The 20,912-nt window shown below is 41.8% G+C and overlaps 2 protein-coding genes across 2 annotated transcripts in view; one reads left to right on the top strand and one right to left on the bottom strand.

Annotated features, from left to right (window-relative positions):
• Window positions 1–20,912, top strand: part of sirt6 (sirtuin 6) — a 372,587-nt gene that overhangs the window by 297,967 nt on the left and 53,708 nt on the right. The gene's annotated exons all lie outside the window — the stretch shown is intronic.
• Window positions 245–17,322, bottom strand: LOC308092966 (methyl-CpG-binding domain protein 3-like). Its single transcript, XM_080439144.1, has 7 exons — window positions 17,080–17,322; window positions 15,351–15,519; window positions 13,318–13,455; window positions 10,885–10,975; window positions 9,852–10,029; window positions 7,341–7,502; window positions 245–4,983 (listed from the first exon to the last, which is right to left on the bottom strand). The coding sequence occupies exons 1-6, from the start codon at window positions 17,091–17,093 to the stop codon at window positions 7,346–7,348; spliced, it is 747 nt and encodes a 248-aa protein (XP_080295270.1). The 5' UTR covers window positions 17,094–17,322; the 3' UTR covers window positions 245–4,983; window positions 7,341–7,345.

Raw genomic sequence — 20,912 nt, 5'->3', positions numbered from 1 at the left:
TACATCATCATGGCTACCTTGGCTTCTCTTTTTTTTTTGGGGTGGTCCAACACAGCTCTCTGACTGAACATAATGTACATTTGCAGTCTGCATGTGCGTTCAGTCAGTATTTTAAGGCAAGGTTATCCACTTCTCATGATAGCATGCAGAGGTACTCTAAGCTCAAGCCATGACCTGTAAAAAAAAGAATAATGTTGACAATAACAACCCACATCCCCCCCAGAGATAACACTTTGCACGCCAGTTTTAAAAAAAGTGTTACATTTATTTACTAGTGAAAAATAACGTGGACCAAACAACTTGGCATTGAGGTACAATCAAGTGCACGCCAGCATCTTATTATGAGTATATCTTTTTTTTCTCAGTCAGGGTACATACTTCTTCCGTCCGGGTTAATGTAGTACAAAAACTGTTGTAGCTTAACAACCTCTGAATCCAATACACAGAGTTATTTTTTTTTCCAAACAGATAATGGAGATACAACAACCGTTATTCAAACAAACAAAAAACTGAAAAATTAAAATAAAACAAATCCTAAACAGGCCACTCATTTGTAGAGCTGTGTGCCCGTCAGTGACAGCCATAGCATTTCAACAGTTCACAAATTTAACATCAAACATGGAAAAAAAAAACAACAACAACCAGAAACACTCAGTCAGTTACAGAACAGACAACACTGGAGCACCACGGTGAGTTCATCGTAATAAAATGACGAGAGAGAAAAGGGAACGTTAGGCTTTCATATCGTCTGTCGGGGTGGAAACCTCATATGTCCAAAACAGTTACTTTTCAGGATTCAAATTCATTAAAAAAATATGCAAAAGTAGCAGATCTGCGAGCTCTATAGGTGTCGCTTGCGGATCTCCTACTTTAGATGATTTTGTTTGACGCTGTAGTATGATCAAGTGGGGTGTTAATTTACGGGGGGAAAAAAACACAAAAAGTTAAAATATGGAGATAGGAGGTTTCTCTGCCCGACAACAACGATATGAAGAGGAGCGCCACATCAAAAAAGAAAAAGAAAAAATCACAATGTTGAGAAGAAAAGAACCCGGCTAGCTGGCATGAAATAAATCCCCTACCTGCAGGGAATGAGAACAGAACACACATAGCTGTAAACTACTAGCTCAAATACTGTCAAATACCACCACATGAAACAGGGCTGGAGTGGAGGCACAAGACATGAAAAGCATTGGGGGAAAAGATGAAAAACGTAACGATGTTAGGCCATTTATCTTAACCACTTAAACCCCATATGGTTGACCCGGAATACCTCAGGGCTCTATACTAGTGTATTATTTTCTGTTTTCTGTTATAGTGGGGAAAGCTTTCGCTGAAAATAGCCGATCGACAAGCTCACGCGTCACGTTGTGAGCTTGTCGATCTACTATTTTAAGCGAAAGCTTTCCCCACAATACGGATGCTGGGGTTTAAGTGGTTAAAAGGTACGCTGACATAAGAGCATGTTTTCACCAGAAAAAAACGAAACAAACATGTATCCAGAACCTCATCAGAAACGGTATGGGATAGAATGGGGAATCTAAATGTAATTTTACATTCTCAAAACGCACCCAGACACTGCTTTGAGTGAATTAGCGTGGGACACCAAAATGTTTCAATAAGGGGGGAGTGTTTTTGAGTGCAATATGTTGCAACTTCAACCCGTTTAAACCAATTTCAACCTGGCGTCCCATATCTTTTGGGCATGTCATTCTAGGCAAAAAATCGAATCAATCGATGTCAAGATTTTCCAAAATAATGAAAATAGTCAATTTACAAACTCAAGTCACAGCACACTGCAACACGCTGTGAGTTTATAGATATGGCTATTTTAACTGTTTGTCGTAACAATGTACAATGTATAGGGCTCAAGTGGTTAAAGAAAAAAGAATAATCGGGTTGTACTTGACCAGAGGACAACAAACTGTATAAGAGCAAGTAATTATTATGAAGGAGGACGGCACCGGACCAGCCTGAACTTGGCTTGAGGCGCGGTGGAACCCCATTGTGCATGTAATTATTATAACCGGTAATAACAAACGTAGTCAGTTAGTTTCATCAGTCGGCTTAGCACCATTTACTACCACTGTAAACATTCTCTGCTGCACCTACTCCTCGGCCAGAGGAGCCTTAGAGTTCATGTGTGACCGCCCGGAGGAGAGTGACGCTCATAAAAAATGAAATGGAGTTACAGTACATTTGACGCCAGGACCCAGTTGAGCATTCAGAAATGCCCGTTTTAAAAGCACACCACTTGTAAAATGATCGAGCAGATACCACGAAACGAAACATAAAATTCCATATGTTCCGTTTTGCAACTCGCTAAACTCGCCATCGTCTCTTTGTGCTATGAGTGTTAACGGTAACACCTTGATTTTGGGTGCTCAGGAGACTAAATTAAATCTTTAGACAAATGAAGTTGTCCTCTGTTCCCCCCCCCCCACTCACCCAGTATTTGACATTCTAATATTCTTCCGACTTTTCTTGGTGTATTCTTCCATCCTTCCCCACAGAGGAGGAGAAGAATATGATGCCCTGCTGGAACCGTAGAACTAAATGAACAAGACCTTTTCAACCAACACACGTAGTATAGCGCTAAGGCACTCTTCTTACGCATCCTCTCTCCCTCGCTCGCTTCTGCCTCCACACACACACACACAAACACACACTCCATTGCAAAAACATAGCATCCCTATTCTGGGGCTAAATAGCCTGTCTACAACCTTGTCAATCTGGGAACACATCGGCCAAAAAAAGAAGACAAAGAACAATTCTCCTTTGAATTTGCCTCTGGGGCCACCACCCAATTGCCCGTGTAGAGACTGGACGTCGGCCCGTTTACTCTCCTTCAGCCCTCCTCTTCCGGTGGTGATCCTTTGCTTTCATTCCTAATAACAACTCCACACGTTGTAATGGGGTGGGAGTTGCCGAAAGATTCAGCTGGGGAGCTCTGAATCCGTCTTGAGACATTACAACCTTGTAGATGGGCTATTTTGGGGGGAAGAGACGTGTAGAGGGCAATACTAGAAGACCTAGTATAGCGCCCTGGGGGACACCGGTCAGCTCAGTACAGTATAGGGTTTAAGTGGCTAATCAAAACCATATCAAGACTTGTGTTGTAAAAAGCACCAGTCAGTCATATCTGCTCACAGGTCATTAGAAGAGACAAAAATAAAGGGACAAACAGAACTTCAATTCCCACGACAAAGGCGTCTAGTTTGAGGGCGGTAAAGGTTAATGTTTATCGCCAGCGGTGGCGACTTTGACACACAGCGGTGGCATGGGAACAGCTGGCGCTAAAGGACAAAAAAAAAGGGAGGGCCTAATGAAACGGGGCGACTCACCACAGAAAAAACAATGACTTGTTCGTTCTTTCACAGTTTCATCATGGCTCTGTGTGCCCCATCTAGGCCTATCCGGGTGCTTCTACAAATACAAGTGAAGAGGGACATAATATGTGTCTGCCAGTTAGTCATCATGGCTGTCATTAGTCGAATACAAAAATTAAAAAAGTTAATGGTGACAAAACAATTATTTAAAAGCCTGTATATGCCCGCTTTAAAGATTTCTGACAAGGCTTCCAGACAATAAGAATGGCTACAATACCTACAGTATTATACAGACCACTTAGCAATGCGTTTTGAGTGTCAACTCTTTATAGGGCCGTTCACACCAAGCACTATAACTGCAACGAGAACTACAACCGCTGTCACTCCTCCTTTGTGAATTTTGTCACTGTATATTTGCATACCAGTGAAACGAGGTATGTGCATTTAAGCCATCCTAAGTAACCGGAGCAGTGGGCGCTGGTTACAGGGGCAGCGCCTCAGGGAGCAATTAGGGGTCAACAGTCTTGCTCAGGGACACACGTCGACACATCGATCCCTAGCCTGGAATCGAACCTGGGACAACCAGGGGGCCTCTGGCTCAGCTATGGCCGTCTAGCATGGCGAGTGTAGAAGACTGTCATTCTTTTCAAGCCGTATGAGCCTAATCAGTGTACGGCCTGCTGGAAATTAATAGAAGCAGCATCATGACGTAGGCGGAGGATTATTAAAAGCAGGGACAATGTTGTTGTGGAGTTTTAGGCCAATGTTGACAACTTTTCTAAGTGTCCCAGTCTTCCTCCACATGCACTAGACCGCGGCGACCCTGAACCAAATGCACTGTCAAGGAAAACCCTAAAGCTGTTGAAGCTTACATTCAGTTGTCCTCCACTGAAGGCAGTGGTTCTGAAGACAATAAACCGGAAAAACAAAGAAATGTGCCCGAGTTCATCTGTCTAACAGGAAGGAAGCAGTGTTTTTTATTCCTGGGGAGGGACGCAACCTACAGGAGAACAGCCTGGTGCTGATGGAGGGTGGCAGGACACAGCACCTTCCAGGATCCACTTATTATTATTATTTTTAAAATATAGTATATAGTTATAGTGCTTGTGTGAACGTCCCTTTTCTCAGGCATTGCTTTTTTCATGTTTGAACTTTTGTCTGTTAGGGAACTATCTTCCACTTCTTTTTTTATGTGGAGTATCTACATTGGTCAAAGTTGCACATTGTCAGCAATACCGCTGACACGTCCCCACATCAGGACTGGCCACATCAGGACTGGCCACATCCATGGCGGCGGTTTGAGGCTCACAATACTTGGGGAATCTGTGCGCTGGTGGGATATTCGTGTTGTTGGCACCACCTGGCACGGAGGTCAGAGGTCAGAGAGACAACACAGCCCCAGTGCACCAGCGTTTACCACCCTCAACCTAGAGGCCAAAGGTCAAGTGTCAAAGTGTCAAATATCTCTAACTCAAATGGGTTAGAAGAAGTAGAGCCTCCGTTTTGTTTTGTTGTTGTTGTGGAACAACCTACAGTTGACAGTATGCAGATTCTCTGTGATGATCTGTTGGTGGTAGATTGATCATTCAAGTCCTTTGCATGGCAGGACAGGACAATACTGTTTTTGCAGCCAGCTCCATGCCACCCGGTAAGCCTGTTGGGAGAACATTAGAAAAGTGTCACGTTAAAGTTGTACAATGCAAGTTCACAACTAACGATTTTTAGCAACCTCTGCTGGTCACTACCGTCACTGCATACAATTTCCTTAGTCCTCGATTACCCAGAATTCCATTCGTTTTCACCGGAAGCCGGAAGCGTTTCAAAAAGCGATCTTTTAATTGTTTTATACTATCTACGGATCGTTTCTCTTAGCCAGTGGAGCATTAGTTACCATGAGCTGTGCTTTCTTTTTCTGTTCTTTTTCGATCTTCCAATCCTACATTATCTTAAAATCAGCGTGAGGTTCCTTTTTGTTAATAGCGCGGTAGTTCCTGGCCAAACAGGAAACCGTTGCGGTAGTTCCTGAGGACGTCGGCCACGACGTCATGACGTTGGCCAGGAACGTCATTTTCCCGGGAAAGTCCCCCCCGTACACGTTCAATAGAAAATATATAAATAAAAGGCTTCCGGGGGTGAAATTCACGGAGTGGGTGTTGTGAAACTTTTGCCACTCGCAAAAGATATACAATTTAACTTTAGTTTTGTTGAAAACGTTACCTAGTATTACTTTAAAAAAAAAGAAACGGTGACCACGGAACACACCAATAACAAAAAGGCGTTAAGACATCGCAGTACGTTGCAGAAGCTCAGCTTGTAGATTGACTATTTCGAACATGTCACCGGCACACAACTAGCTACACATTAACCACTTGAACCCTCTATGCTTAGCAAAATGGACACGAGTTGCACTATACTGCGTGCGCCTTTTTTTTCTTGTCGATCTACACCAAATCTCTTCGCCAAAACAGCCGATCTCCAAGCTCAAAACGTGTCGTGTTGCGACGTGTTTTGAGCTAGTAGATCTGCATTTTTTTCGGGCGAATGTTCCGCCCCCAGAATAGGGATACTGGGCGCATCATCCCAAAGCCCTACACCACTTGTGCAAGGACGCGCTATGATTGGCCAGTAGCCACTTTTGGCAGTTGGGGCAAACGCTCTCGCCAAAACATGATTTACGATTCTATGCCTATCGGTACATAACTCAAAAACGATACTTTATCGGCCAAAAACATTGTCCGCAGTTGTTGTAGGCGAGAGGCAGTTCCGCGTGCGTCACAGAAGCGGGGCGTGGTTAAAGCACAAGCGGTATAGGCTTTAGTATTATCACATTCAAGACCATTAGGGGTTAATTGGAAGGTGGTTCTGAACATGTATTCTATTGCCAGTTTGACCACTTCAAATACTCTAATCTTAACCCATTAACACATCCACCGCCAGAGGTTAATCTCATAATGTACTCACCAGTGCCAAGGTGTTTTTGTTGTTTTTTTGTTTTTTTCATGTCGCCATAGATCTTGTTAAAATCCTTAAGATTGAGCCGTGAACGGTCTGTTTACATCCGTGAGATCTCCCTGTATCTCCCAGTGAAGACCGCATGTCAAACGGACTTCCATGACTGTAGTTAGAGCGGATTACGTTAAACAGTGAAATGCGAGGAGAAAAAACTACAGGAAGAGAATTGAGTTTCAGTTTCGTCTGTAGAATGGGAGCGGGCGTGATCGTCGAAACCGGATCCCAAATAATTCTATTTCCTGTCATCAAACCGGAAACGGAAGTGGATCAAAAAAAATCCGAAAGTGCACCCGGACCGCGCATGCGCGAAAAGACCGCAGCCCGTAGGACTACGGGCTCGGCGCTTAACCGTTGGATTTAACGGCCCGTAGAACTACGGGCCCGGCGGTAAAGGTGTTAAGACCTGGAACGCATCCGTGTCACATTTTGATTTGAGCTAAAAAAGCATTATTTTACACTTTGGCTATTCAAAAATAGCAGATATACAAGCTCATAGCGCGGCACCGAGTGCCGCGCTATGAGCTTGTAGATCTGCTATTTTTGAAAAATCGTGAAAATGTGTGAAAATCTTAGAATATATATTTTTTTAAAGCGAACATTTTTAACTCAAATCTTTGCTTCTGGGGGTCCCTGGAACAAAAATATTTTGAGATGGGGGTCCGCGGCCAAATTCATATCATTTTGGGGGTCCTTGACATGAAAAAGTTTGAAAACCAGTGAACCACGGATATAGAAACATACGTTTAAACCGTTAGGATTTAGGAGACATTTTGCAGAATCGGAACCTCAGGCCTTAATGGGTTAAAATAACGAATAACCTGTCTACACTATAAGCTCACAACGCGCGTTGTGAGCTTATAGATCGGCTATTTTCAGGCCCAACATGCTTCCATAGAAGACATGATGGTTTCTATGGAATCCAAATGAGTGAAATCAGTCGTGGCGACTGACAACTTTAATCCATGGGATGAAGTGGTTAAGCATCACGGTCTCATTTACTTTGGCTATAAGTCCCCGTTGTCGCTCTGCTCCGTCTTGTCCTCTGGCGTGTCGTCGTCCTCCGTGTCTAAGGTGGTGCTGTCCTCCATGTGGGCCAACATGTCCGCCATGAGCGCCTCCTCCAACCTCCTCCTCACGTTATGGACCAGGTCCTCCTGCTTCCTGGACACCACAAACAAACAAATAGAGTTAGACATTCTCTTGTCTTTGTCAAGCTGCACTGTAGGACAGTTCTGAAATCTTTTGATTTCAAGGACCCCCCCCATAACTCTGAGTGTGTGCAGTACAAATGGAACATTCCATTTGGTCCCTAACAGTGATTTAGCTGGGAAACCCGTGGAACCCCCTCAAGGACCCCACTTTGATCTTCACGGCACAAAATGTAGGGATTCCACACAACACTCATGTTATCAACTTTTCAAAAAACTAGTTTGAATATAAAACCAAATTAAATGTGGTGTATGTGATATTTTTTGTAAAACCAAAAACATAGTCTTTGTTAAAAAGTTAAAGCTCTGTATTCCAATAGCAATCATTGCTAAAAGAGTGTTTGTTCAGTAACAGAGGTCTCCCCAGCTCTTTAATGAACAGAAAATACCAATTATATCCAATCAGGAGAGCCAACAAAGATAATCTATCAGTTTCAAATGTATAGTGTTCCAGTTCCAATGGTGTCTGCTCATTGTGTCAGTTTGTTTCATCCCTTCCAATTCCACTTGTCTATCCTGTATCCTGTAGGCAGGGCCGCAGGAAGGGGTGTGCGAACTGTGCGGCCGCACAGGGCCCCGCGCTTGGGGGAGCCCCGCAAAAAAACGAGATCTGCGTCTTTGGCAGCCAGGCGAGAAATTAATTAGAACGCAGATATGCGTCTTTGGCAGCCAATGTGTTAAGAGTTATAAAAAGAAATAACCGCAAATAACCACCAAAAACTCGGAAATATCCGCCCAAAACAGTCCCCATCCTCACGCACGCGCGCGCACGCGACTTCGCACAGGGCCCCGCATTTCTCCCAGACGGCTCTGCCTGTAGGACTTCTTTCTCCTGATTGGATAAACTTTCTATACCGCCCTGAAAATGTATTTTCTGTGTACTTAAGAGCTAGAGAGACGGGGAGACCCTGTTACTGAACAAACACAGTCTATAGCAATAAGTTCCAAAGTGTCAGAATATAGAGCTATTTAACACTTATTTGAACAAAACAACGGCAGGCAGTGGTTGATCAGAATCTTCGGCCTGAATGCGGTTGTCTATCATTGTAGTATATCAGATGCTATTCGATGGATGCTTTTATTCACAGCTTCTTACACTATCATGAGGTAATGAGCATCAAACCCCTAACTTTGCAGCATATTTCTTACTGAAAGTACGTTCAGCGAGGTCATAAGAACTGAATTAACATAATTGCATTTCCTTGCCAAAATTTGTTTCTGCAGTTCTTGCACCTTCGAGACTTTTATATAACTAGCAGAATATATATCACTGCAGAGACACCAATGCAAACATTTTGCGTTATAGGTCAGAAATTCCAGGCACTTCTGATCGATATAGTTTTATTTCTGCAATCTGTCTCTATTAATCCCTCACTGAAGGACTACAAACACAAGTCACCAGATGGCCATTCATTAATAGAGAGTGATGGCAACGGAACACATTTTGTCCAACTTGTGTCTGTGGCCAGAAATGGTGAAATCTCCAGAGTCAACTGATGTCAAAGTGACCTGGAGGCAAACATAGAGCAGAGATTCAGGTGTCACAATCACTGCTCCAGCGCGGTTTGTGGACCGGGGTCTAATAACGTAAAACACTCAAAAGTGTAGTCACATCGACTACAAAACAAATTGCTTGTTTCGGCAAGCCGATACAGCTGGACTTTGTTTGAAGTATGCCTCCAGCTTTCGGCCGACCAGCTGCTACTGGTTGAGCTCACGACCAAGAAAAGGACTAGAGGTGATCGAGCCTTTGCTGCGGCTGCCCCGAGGCTCTGGAATAGCCTGCCATTTAATATTAGAGCCTCTCAGTCCATAGACATTTTAAAATCATTATTGAAGACATTTCTTTTCTCTGGCTTTTGAGCACAGCTAGTCTGATAATCCATGACCAGCACAGACCACCTCACTATTTTCTGCTGTGCATTTTTAAATTGTTTTTCAACTGCTGCATGTATTTGTTGTATATCCTATTGTGACATCGTTGTTTTCTCCTGCTGTGATGTATAGCACTTTGGTTGGCTTGGGTCATTTGAAATGTGCTCTATAAATAAAAGTTGAGTCGAGGTGGACATGGTTTTGAGGCAAGGTTTAGGCATAGTTTCTGTGAGGTTAGGGTTAGGCATAGTGTTTGTGAGGTGTTTAGGCATAGTTTTTGTGAAGTTAAAAGGTTAGGGTTTGGGCACCACACCAAAAGAAGAGGGAGTCCCGCCAGCTTTAGTGTCATCATGCAGGAGGGCCCCGGACAACAACATTACATCATCGTCACAACAACAAGGTGTGCGGCCGGCCAATGGCGTCTAACCTGATGTCGTCATCGGTCACCATGAAGGCCTTGCAGAGGGGCTGTGCCGTGTTGAGCCACACGCCAGGGTTCTTCTCTACCGCCGCTGTGAGCTGACCGGTGACGGGGGTGGGGCTGGTGTGGAGGGCGCTCGCGATGGCAGAGAGCAAGGTCTTGTCTGTGCACACGGGACCCACACCTGGAAGACAGAGAGCACAGGCATCCCTAATTCAGAGTGGTTCTCAGCCTGTGGGCTGGGGCCCCACTAGTGGAGCCGAGAGGAAATTGTAAGTGAGCCTCCAAATAATTGCCAAAACCTATATTTTTGCCTATTAAAAAAAAAATCTTTGGCTATTCAAAAATAGCAGATATACAAGCTCATAGCGCTATGAGCTTGTGTACAATAATAGCAGATAAATAGCAGATACACAAGCTCATAGCGCTATGAGCTTGTGTACAATAATAGCAGATAAATAGCAGATACACAAGCTCATAGCGCTATGAGCTTGTAGATCTGCTATTTTAAAAGAAATCGTGAACATTCGTGAAAATATATATATATATATTCTTAATTATGTATTTGGTCCGTGGTCACATATCTAAAAAGGTTTTCTAAATCCTAACAGTATGTTGCTCTATCAGTGGTGCTCCAACTTTTTCATGTCAAGGACCCCCAACATTATATGTATTTAGCCACGGACCCCCATCTCAAAATATTTTGTTCCAGGGACCCCCAGAAGCAAATATTGGAGTTAAAAATGTTCACTTAAAAAAAAAATGCACACATTTTCACGATTTTTCAAAAACAATAGCAGATCTACAAGCTCATAGCAGTGCTATGAGCATGTAGATCTGCTATTTTTGAATAGCCAAAGCAATCTAAAAATGGCACAGATGCTTTCCCGGTCTTAATTGATTAAGGGCTTGAGATACACTTCAGTGCACGTGTGGTGTTGCATACCAAAAAACAGCAGATCTAAAGCTTGTAGATCTGCTATTTTTGATACAAGACCCTGGCAATCAACTACAAGTAGAGGTCGGGCTTTACTCTGACCCTGCAGACCCTTGGGCAGCTCCATGGTCTTCACCAGCTCCTCTGCGATGTCGAACGCACTCAGACCACTCAGCTTCCTCTCCCAAAACAGCTGAACATTTAAGACAAAAAGAAAACAAACTAATTACATATTGGCCATGCTGGAGAAAGGAAAAACACACACAGAGAGGAAATCCTATGTGAAGATAGAAGATGCATATCTTTATCTGCAAATTAAATGCATTTCTACTTGAATAAGGATGCCATTTGCAGAACTGCATTATTGAAGCCCTGAGTCATTACTCAAATTATGCTGGAGAACTTGACTAGACAAAACATAATTGCAATTAGCAATAACCTCCAAAAGGTCAACACCAGAGAGTGAAATACACAAACACACTTGGCTATTAGACTTCCTAACTGACTGAATGGATTTAAGTGCTTTCCTTTAGTGGTATTGCAACTAATAGAATATCAAACTCCCATTACCAACCTTTGAAGCACAGCAGCATATTGAATACGGTGTGTATGTAATGATCTCATAATAAATACCTCTTCAAACTTAAAAGAAATAGGCTGTCAAACTTAAATTGTAACCTATTCTGAGTACAATCTGAGAACATAATATTAAATCATCATTTACTTGGTGAAAGTAGGATTAACCACTTCAACAAACATATTGAAACGTCACCACCGTTGAGTTCTGTTTCTACTCTGTGGTTGGGAAGTGACAGTATACCGTTTTAAGGTATACCGCAGTATCAAGGAGCCATTGTCTCTAGTCAGATGTTTTGGGGAGCGCTCGTTTAGGTTTTACAACAAAATGCATGGCTTTAAGGCTTGTGAAGCACCCCGGAGCAAGCCGCCAGGGGAAAATATGTGGGCCCCAACGAGCGGCCGAGGGCCTCGCTGTCCGAGTTGGCAAGCCATGGTGGACAGAATACGTTCTCAAGTTAAACTAAATGAGCAGCACTACCTCCGCATGTCTCAGCCGGGGTTTGGCTAGTAATGTCATAAATGCTTTAATTTTTTGAACTGTCAGCCTTTCCCTGTAATACTGTACCCTAGCCTACAGTATAGACTCATTATTGTGGTAAATATTAGTTTGTTAAATGTTACATTGGCAAATGCCAAAGAGTTTCAGTTGCTAACTGCACACAAGACACTCATGGGCAAGCTGGCTGCTCAGGAGGTAAAGCAGCCGTCTATAAGAGCCAGACGGTTTCCGGTTTGAACTGATGCCCTGATGAGCATGTTGGTGCCTTGCTGCATGGCTGCCCTCGACAGCCTCAGTGTGAATGCGTACTGCGTGTAAAACGTAATGTGTAACAGTGTTTTCCGCTGTGGCGGTGTGTGTGACTGGGTGAATGTGAAGTGCATTTGAGTGGTCAGAAGAATGACTAGAAAAATAAATCATAAATCCAGTCCATGTACACACGCACACACATTACAGCTCAATAAAGCTATATTGTTCTTCAAAGCAAAATACTTTTAGTTTCCAATGAGCCATATTACTCATGGTCCCCAAGTCAAGGCTTGCAACAGAAGGAGATAGATGGAGCATTTGCTGTAAGGGCTCCACCAGTGTTGCTATGCTCATTTGGGATGTGCTTGCACTGTATTTTAATGACGTGACACGCACGTCGCTTAACACCTATACTATAGGTCACACAATGGACAATTGATATGCATCTAGGCTAATCCCTATGTTAATGTACCTGGCGTGAGTCGGGAGCCTTTGTAAACTTTGTTGAAGTGTGAATTTAAAGTAGTTTTAAATCTATGCGTGTGCCTGCGCGTGCTCCTGGTCAAATAGGTTCCTGCACGCCGTGCAAGGCCGTCCAGTGAGCATTGCACCCCTGGGCTCCACATTTGTGGAATAAACTTCCTTAGGCTACCTCTGTGGCCACGTTTAAAACTCTTTAAAGACTCATATCTACAGAATGGTTTTTAACTAGAGGATTGGACAATACTCTTTTCATTTGAAAACTCTATTGTATTGCCTTTTTTCCCTTTTTTTTTGCTTTGTTGTTGTTTTTTGCTATAATTTAACTGCCTGTGTTTTCCTTTTTCCCCACACTTTGTTGTGGTTTGTGTTTTGTAAACTTGCTTTTGAAAAGTGCGGTTAAAGGGAGGAATGGATACCTGTGATATACTGTATACCATGGTATTTTGGTAGATAATGTACCCAAATGTAAAATTTCATACCGTTACATCCCTGCTCTGTGATGATATACATTAGTAATTTAAACCACTAAAGGGTTTTGAGTTACATTTTAATGGGAAGGGCGCCGATGGCCTAGTGGTTAAGGCGGATACCACAAATAGGCTCTGTTGCAGCCCGTCAGCGAGTCATCTCTCTCTCTCCCCGTTTCCTGTCAATCTCCACTGTACTATCCAAATAAAAACATAGATTTTAACTGGGAAGATGTGGAAACAGTGGCATTGACTCACCTGTCTCGGTTGGTCCACTGACTTGTGAGGGTCTATCTTCACCTTGTTGTTAGGGTGATTGGTTACCTTGGTGACGGGTTGTTTAAAGATGGACGCCGTCTGTCGAACCGGTAGCGTTGTGTTTAAGTCAGGCTTGGCCTTCAAGAAAAGACAAGGACATAAACAACACAGTTACACTACTAACTGTAACAATAGAAAGCCAAGGACATCACATTAACAACACAGTTACACTACTTACTGTGTCAGTAGTTCAAGTAGTTCAAGAAAGACAAGGAAATAAACAACACAGTTACACTACTTACTGCTGGGAGATACCACTGTATAGAAAGGTTTTTTTCTGTAGAAATATTAATCTGGCTAATTCTGACTGCATACAATGTATGTTTCTATAGTCAATATCTATTTCCAGTACAATGATTTCAAGTTCTTCTAATAAGGCTCATAATAATATCTCAAACATACGTATAGTATCTCCAAGGTTATTTATTCTTCATCGTATGATGGTGTCGTGCGCCGAAAATAGCCCGACCTACTAGGTCGGGCTATTTTTGGAGCACAACACCCGAACACCGGCCGTCTTACGGGCGAAGCATAAATGAGGCTGTAGGCAATGTCATGGAGCACATTAAACACAGTGGATGTACCTGGTACCATCTAGGGTTTTATTATGGCTCCATTCCATATCATGGATTTCACACACCATCCAAGTCATAATTCTGTTTAGATACACCCCACATTCGCACAACTTGGCTTATTGTCATAAACGTATTAATAATAATAAAAGTATTAAAAAGGAGTAGTTCACCCAAAAAATTACACATTTTCTATAAATTACACCTTGAATTCATGGAGATTTTTTAGTTTTTGTTGTTACAGTAGTCCAGGCGAAATGAAATAAGGGCATTGATTGACAACTTTATGTAGGTTTGGGGTAGAAAGGACTGGTCGAATTCTGTGGATGTTTCTCAGGTGTAAAAAAAAACACGGTTCGAACCACGTTTTTTTTTACCTGAGCCTCAAGACAGAGGTCAGAATCCAGCAGTACACCCAAATTCTTTGCAACTGGTGTGACATTGACTGACACGGACTCAAGACAGTGGTGTAGGTGGGATCTGGAACTAAGAGGGCCGAACAGGAGAATATCTGATTTGTCTGTTTTAAGTTGCAGGAAATTTTCAGAAAATCCAACTTTGTAAGTCGGCTTGGACAAAGTTGGGTGTCTGAAAAATGTGCGCTTCCTTCAGGGTTTTCTTGATGTGCAGGAGTGCTTCTTCGTTCTAAAGCAGTGGTTCTCAACCAGTGGTCCGGGGACCATCAGCGGTCCTTGAGGAGGTTCCAGGTGGTCCCCAGCTAAATGATAAATGGACCCTTATAGATCTTTAACTCTTGAGAGTGTAAAATGAAACCTTACGGGTCCATTTGGTTTCATTTAACGCTCTCAAGAGTTAAATGATTGTTTAACATCTGCATTACTTAATTAAATAATTGTTATTTTGATCAACGTTTGCCTGTTATCTCTCGAATTGGTTCAACATCAATACAGCATGGAATTGTGGACAAAATCTTATCCAACGACAATGAAATGTTCTAAGTTTTGGGTCCGAGAGCCTAAATCTCTGTGGCTCAAATGCCGAATAAATAATGGACCTTGATATGAAAAGGGTTGCAAAAAACCCACTGTTCTAAAGTAATAAAAGAGAGGGTACAAATCAAACCATTCGTTGCATTTGTACACTCTCAGAGTTAAATTAACACTGAGCCCCATTTATCAAATGGGACTCCACTCCATGGCCCATTGCATATCAAACTAGGTGCCCTTGAAATGAAGAGGCTTGTGAATCACTGGTGTAAGAGCCTGAATAAACCGGTACAGAGACTACAGTGGACTGGGACAGATTATTAACATATCACACATCCATTCACAGCTCTGGGACAGATTATTAACATATCACACATCCAATCACAGCTCTGGGACAGATTATTAACATATCACACATCCAATCGCAGCTCTCACTCTAGGCATAAAGATTCACCTTGATCTGATGGTTGTTGTTGTCATAGCGATGTTTGTGCCTGTTGCGCTGCACCTTGGTCAACAGCATCCTGCCTCCAGCACCACGGGGGTCCATGGCGTGTACATCACCCGTGTTGCCCAGGCAACGACCTATCTGGGGCTTACTCAAGAAGCGCTTGGTTGGGGGGCTGTGGAGATAAGAGACGGCATGATAAGATACAGTGCATCTTCACCTCATCAAGTGATTGCTTTGTAAATATAGCCATTTGTATTTGTTGATGATATTATTAATGTGTTATTGTATGCTTTCTTGATGAATTGAATACATAGGACCACAATGGAAACAAGTCCCCAGGACTTTTTTGTGTTATCCTTTTAGTCCAAATGTTTTACTGTACCGCTGTGCCGTTTACATTTCTGTCTAATAAAGTATAATCAATCAATCAATTAATGAATATCAAGGCGCGGTTATTTGTATAGCACCTTAACTTTCAACAGCAAGGCAATTCAAAGTGCTTTACACAAAACATTATGAGCAGCATTAAGACATTATAAAACATATTTGAATAAAGTTAATATGGCTATTAAGGTGGGAAATGAGAATAGAAAATAATTAGTTGGTAAATAAGTTTACAAAATGTAAAAACAAGATTAAATTACAGTGCACAATCAAAAACCACGGTAAAAAACTGTTGCAATGAAAAAAGTTTTGATTTAAAAAAATTTAAACAGATGTAATACAGATGTGACAGGAGACCCACCAACATAGACACTAGACAGGAAACCCTTTATCTTATGCTTTATCCTTACAAAGGATTGAGCATTGTGAATATGTAAACATAGCCATTTTTAATTGCTTATGACATGTTTTAATGTGTTATATTATATATATATAATATAACATGCTCTGTTGATGAATGGAATCTGCAACTAGGGTAAACAATAAAAAATAAAAAAGTAATACACTAAATTTTAAAATATCGAGATAAGAGGTTTCTGCCCGACAGCAATATAAATATCTGTACACAAGATTTACACAGTGTTGGTGTGTGTGTGTGTGTGTGTGTGTGTGTGTGTCTGTGTGTGTGTGTGTGTATGTGTGTGTGTGTGCAGACAGTCCTGCAAGGTGTCATGTCTGGAGGTTACAGCCATGACACAACCATGTAAATACATGATCATTAGGAGGACTTTAACTGTGTTAACAGTCCTCATATCGTGTGTGTTGTGTTGTGTGTGTGTGTATTTGCAGTGTTGTTGCACGTGGGTCACGTGTGTTAGTTTAGCTCCACAGCGACAGTCTCTCATAATAATGATAATAATCACATCAACGGCGATTCCTGAGTAAACAATGAAAGTCAGCTAGCTAATTAACATTAGCTGAATGCATTGACTTCTTCTTTAGCATCAGGCTAGCAGCATCCCCCCCGTGTAGCATTAACACCTAGCTGCACGCTTTAAACAATACAACCAACATTCCTTAATACAGCCTTAACCGTGTCCTAAAACTGCACCTCTTGTCACTCCACCGAGACGTTATATATGCAACATAATCTGCACTAGTTAAAATGAGGGATTTAAAACGTAGCTTTGCGGCTAATGCTACAATGCTAAAGCTCATTAACTTTAGCCAGCTGCAAACAGCATGGACTCTTCTTTGCCGTGCTGCTTGCTTGCTCGCTTTCTCCTGCTCAAAAGAAAACTTTAGTTTAGCAACAACTCCTTCCAGACACCAACACACCGATACCTACCTCTTCCTCTCCATGATGCTCCACAAAGGCTTTGATCGCGTTGCTTTGGTGAGATGTTAACGTTTGTATTAAAAGGAAGAAGTTTAATAATTCCACCTGCTGCCCACTGCTAGCTTAAATGTTATTGTTGTGAGTTGAGTTTATCAGCTGCTTGTCCTCCTCTTCACGTCTAGACGTTTTATTAGATCCCTCCGCCCCGCATTCTTTATGGTTGCATAATGAATGAGACCGCGTCGCCTCTATAGTTCCTCCTCCATCAATGCGTCCGCATCGATGCCCAACACAAACTAGTTCCTTCCCTCCTAGACCTGGGCTGCTTCATTCATACCGTATAGCCCCACCTGCTGGTACAATGACATCATTACTGTACCTTCATGCTGATCACTGATAAATGCTGCAGAATAAATAAGGTTAACCACACCAAAGGAGTAGTTCACCCAAAAAAACGACTTATTTTCTATCGATTACACACCCCATGAAGCCTTGAATTATTAGTTTTTTGTTTTTGTCGCATTCCTGAGCTAATGAAATTATTGGCTCAGGAATGCAACAAAAACTAAAACATCTCCATGAATTCAAGGTTTCATGGGGTGGGGTGTGTACCTGATAGAAAATAAGTAATTTTTGGGGTGAAGTACTCCTTTAAGCCTGGCATCCATATTTTGGCCGTGTCATTATAAGCCAAAAAAAGTTTATGTTCCAAATTATTTAGGATTAAAACAATAATAATCTGTGAACAGTGAGGTAAATGCATCCAAAGGTTAATTATCTACAAACGCATCACTTATTATGCACACTTACATTGACCTCTCATCCATTTTAAGTTGGAAGTCACACTAAAACGGTTAGTTGACTTTCACAAGGTACTATTGAGCAATTACATTACCTTACCCATCTGATCACAGATCAACACTGTGTAGATGAATATAATCTTTATGAATGACGTTTACACACTTTATTCTATTCCTTTAGCTGCAAATATCATGGATATCTGAACGGTTGTCCAGATCACACATAACAAAAAACATACAGTAGAACATATAGAATTTAATCTTTTTATTACAATGACGTTCACAGTCACATAAGTTTGGCCAGTGGAGTTTAAAGAGCCATGTTTTTGCATTTCAGCATCAATTAAATGTATTATATACCTTGACCTGCCGTATGACATATGACAGCCATATATGACTGACAAGAGACCCAAGGAAAAGATACTGAGGGCAGAAAACAGTTGGCATTCAGAGAAGTCAAATAAACCAAAGCCATAGTGTGGGGCAGCCGAAAGCAACTTAGATGCTATGAATGCTATGTGCATCCAAGTTGATTGTGGCTAAGTGTGGGCTAAATTCCTTTCAAACTTTGTCCTCTGTTCTCTCGTACCCGATTTAATAAAACCGTAAAATACATTTCTGTACAACAAAAGACTTTTAAATAATGACAGGGGATGGTCGAACAACATTTCTTGAACCGAGTAGGAATGATAAATGATGCATGAACGAAGACGGTGTTTCAAAAAAGAAATGCATCTGTTTTCAGAATCCTACATGCTGTGACAGAAGCACAACACATCTCAGGGTGCGTCCGTGTATCGGGCTGAAGTCAGGTCCTTTCATGTTGATGTTTTTTTTTTTTTTACAAAGGCTGCATCATGATGACGCGTGTGCCTCTGTTAGCCAGGTGTGTGTTATGTCTCTCTCTCTCTCTGCAGCCGCGCCGGGTCGTCGCCTTCATCCGTTTCATCCCCGCCGTGACCAACAACCCACACTGCCACGAGGAACACAAAACATGTCATTATTTTGTCACATTTGTAATGCACAATTCAATTATTTATTTCACACCAAACGGGACATCCATATCTTAATGAAAACAACACAATAAAACAACAAAAAATAACAAAAATAAATAAACAAAAACATTCCACAATGATCAGTTTCAAATATGCAGACATGTGCGCCAATGGTTCCACAGTCTAGGAGAGGAGAACGTGACAAAACTGAACTGAACTGAACATAAACATGAACCCTTGCGTCCCTATTTCTGGGCATGTCATAATAGGCAAACATTGGGCAAAAATGGCTGATCTACAAGCTCATGGGTCAGCTATTTTCTGCAAAGAGATTTGGTGTAGAAGGGAAGAAAGGGGGTAAGAATGAATTTTATTTGTATAGCGCCTTTCCAAACATAGTTACAAAGTGCTTTACATACATGTTAAAAACAGCAAAAATCAGCAAGAGAAAAAATAGAAATAAGAAAAATATGACAACATTAAAACATAAAAACAGCATTTGTAGTCAGACCATAAAACAATCCTTAGGAAAAACACGTTATATACAGATGTGTTTTCAAAAGCGATTTAAAAAAGGACACTGACTCTGCTAACCTACGTAAGATCCAAGGGTAGGGCATTCCAGAGCAACGGGGCCCGGGCCGAAAAAGGAGGACCCTATCCGAGGATCTAAGCCGGCACACTGGATCATGGGGTTTCAGCAAGTATAAAATAATAAAATCTTAAAATCAATTCTGTAGCTCACAGGCAGCCAGTGTAGGGCAGCCAGGATGGGTGTAATATGGTCTTGTTTCTTTGTGTTAAGAAGTACAGACCCCTAGGGGACCCGGGTCAATGAAGTAGATAGGGGTTTAAAACTTAAGTGGTTAATAAGTGAAGACATCAAGGGTACAGAGTAACATTTGAAGTGAGACCAATGTAAAACATGTTATAAAGAGTAATACATTTGAATAGTTAGATATGACATCATCCTATTTTGTACAAAAGTGCAACATTACTGTGTCTGCCTTGAACTACAGTCAGGTTCACCCCCAAAATTACTTTTTTTCCCTATCGATTAGTGTCACCCCATGGAGACTTGAATATCATGAACCAAACCTCCAGTTTGCCATACCTCAGATCAATGGAAGTAGCTCTATTCATCATCGCCGGCGGCCTTGAACTTGCCGCTGATGTAGGGCACATAGTCCAGGAACAACCTCCAGTCTGTGAAGTGCACCAGAGCTACGCCGCCAACCGTTCCCCACACCGTCAGGGTTGGAACCCTTCATGAACAAGAGAACATCAAACATGTCATTAAGCACATTCTAAAATGCATTAAAGTCCTACTGTGTAAAAAAACTTTCACAATAACAATTCCAGATAAATGTTTTTTTTTTTGTGGTGCTAGGACCCCACAGCATTCTTTTTTGAGCAGTACTTCCACTAACACTAGTCTGTAATGACAAAGGAGCTACGACAGGCCGTATCTCCCCTGGCCAAGCGGGGGTTGCCTCTTGCATGAGCGGTAGAAATGTAGCATCTAGTACAGGGTTAGAATCCCAGGTTGGACAAAAAAAGTTATGGATTGCAGCTGTAAGCTGCAAAAGGACTAGCCTTGGATCAAGACTATCATAGATGTATTTAATCGATTTTGACATCATAGATACGAAAGTAAAAGTCAGACTCAACCAAATATGATTGATAGTCTGACTCTTGATCCAACGTTACAAAAGGACTATTGTGATGCTTGGCCTAACACATGATGCAGGTGATCACCTGCTTTGTTGTATATTGTGTTTTTTTATATATATATATATATATATATATATATATTTATTCTTCACAAAGGTAACTAATAAACTGCAGGCGAGATGAGAACATTTGCTTGGAAATAGCGGAGCAAACGTGTTGGAAATATTTAGTACAATGGGAGGTTGTTCTGAATATTATATTATGGGTTTAGGAAACATGAGTTCTGTGATGAAAAATTTAATGTAAAATAGCCCTGTCTGAAAACGTTTGGCACAAATTAGTGTCAGCAACACTATAGCCCCAGAATGGCTGC

This window comes from Gymnoscopelus braueri (genome assembly GCF_963280865.1).
Source record: "Gymnoscopelus braueri genome assembly, chromosome: 10".
Taxonomy (NCBI): domain Eukaryota; kingdom Metazoa; phylum Chordata; class Actinopteri; order Myctophiformes; family Myctophidae; genus Gymnoscopelus; species Gymnoscopelus braueri.
The sequence above is the reverse complement of the archived record's forward strand: the minus strand, read 5'-3'. Positions and strand labels throughout refer to the sequence as shown.

Coding starts and splice junctions, on each gene's coding strand:
- LOC308092966 (XM_080439144.1), bottom strand. Junction 10,976..13,317: donor CAGTGGACCAACCGAGACAG/GTGAGTCAATGC, acceptor TTAAATGTTCAG/CTGTTTTGGGAGAGGAAGCT. Junction 7,503..9,851: donor GTGACCGATGACGACATCAG/GTTAGACGCCAT, acceptor TGTGGTGTCCAG/GAAGCAGGAGGACCTGGTCC.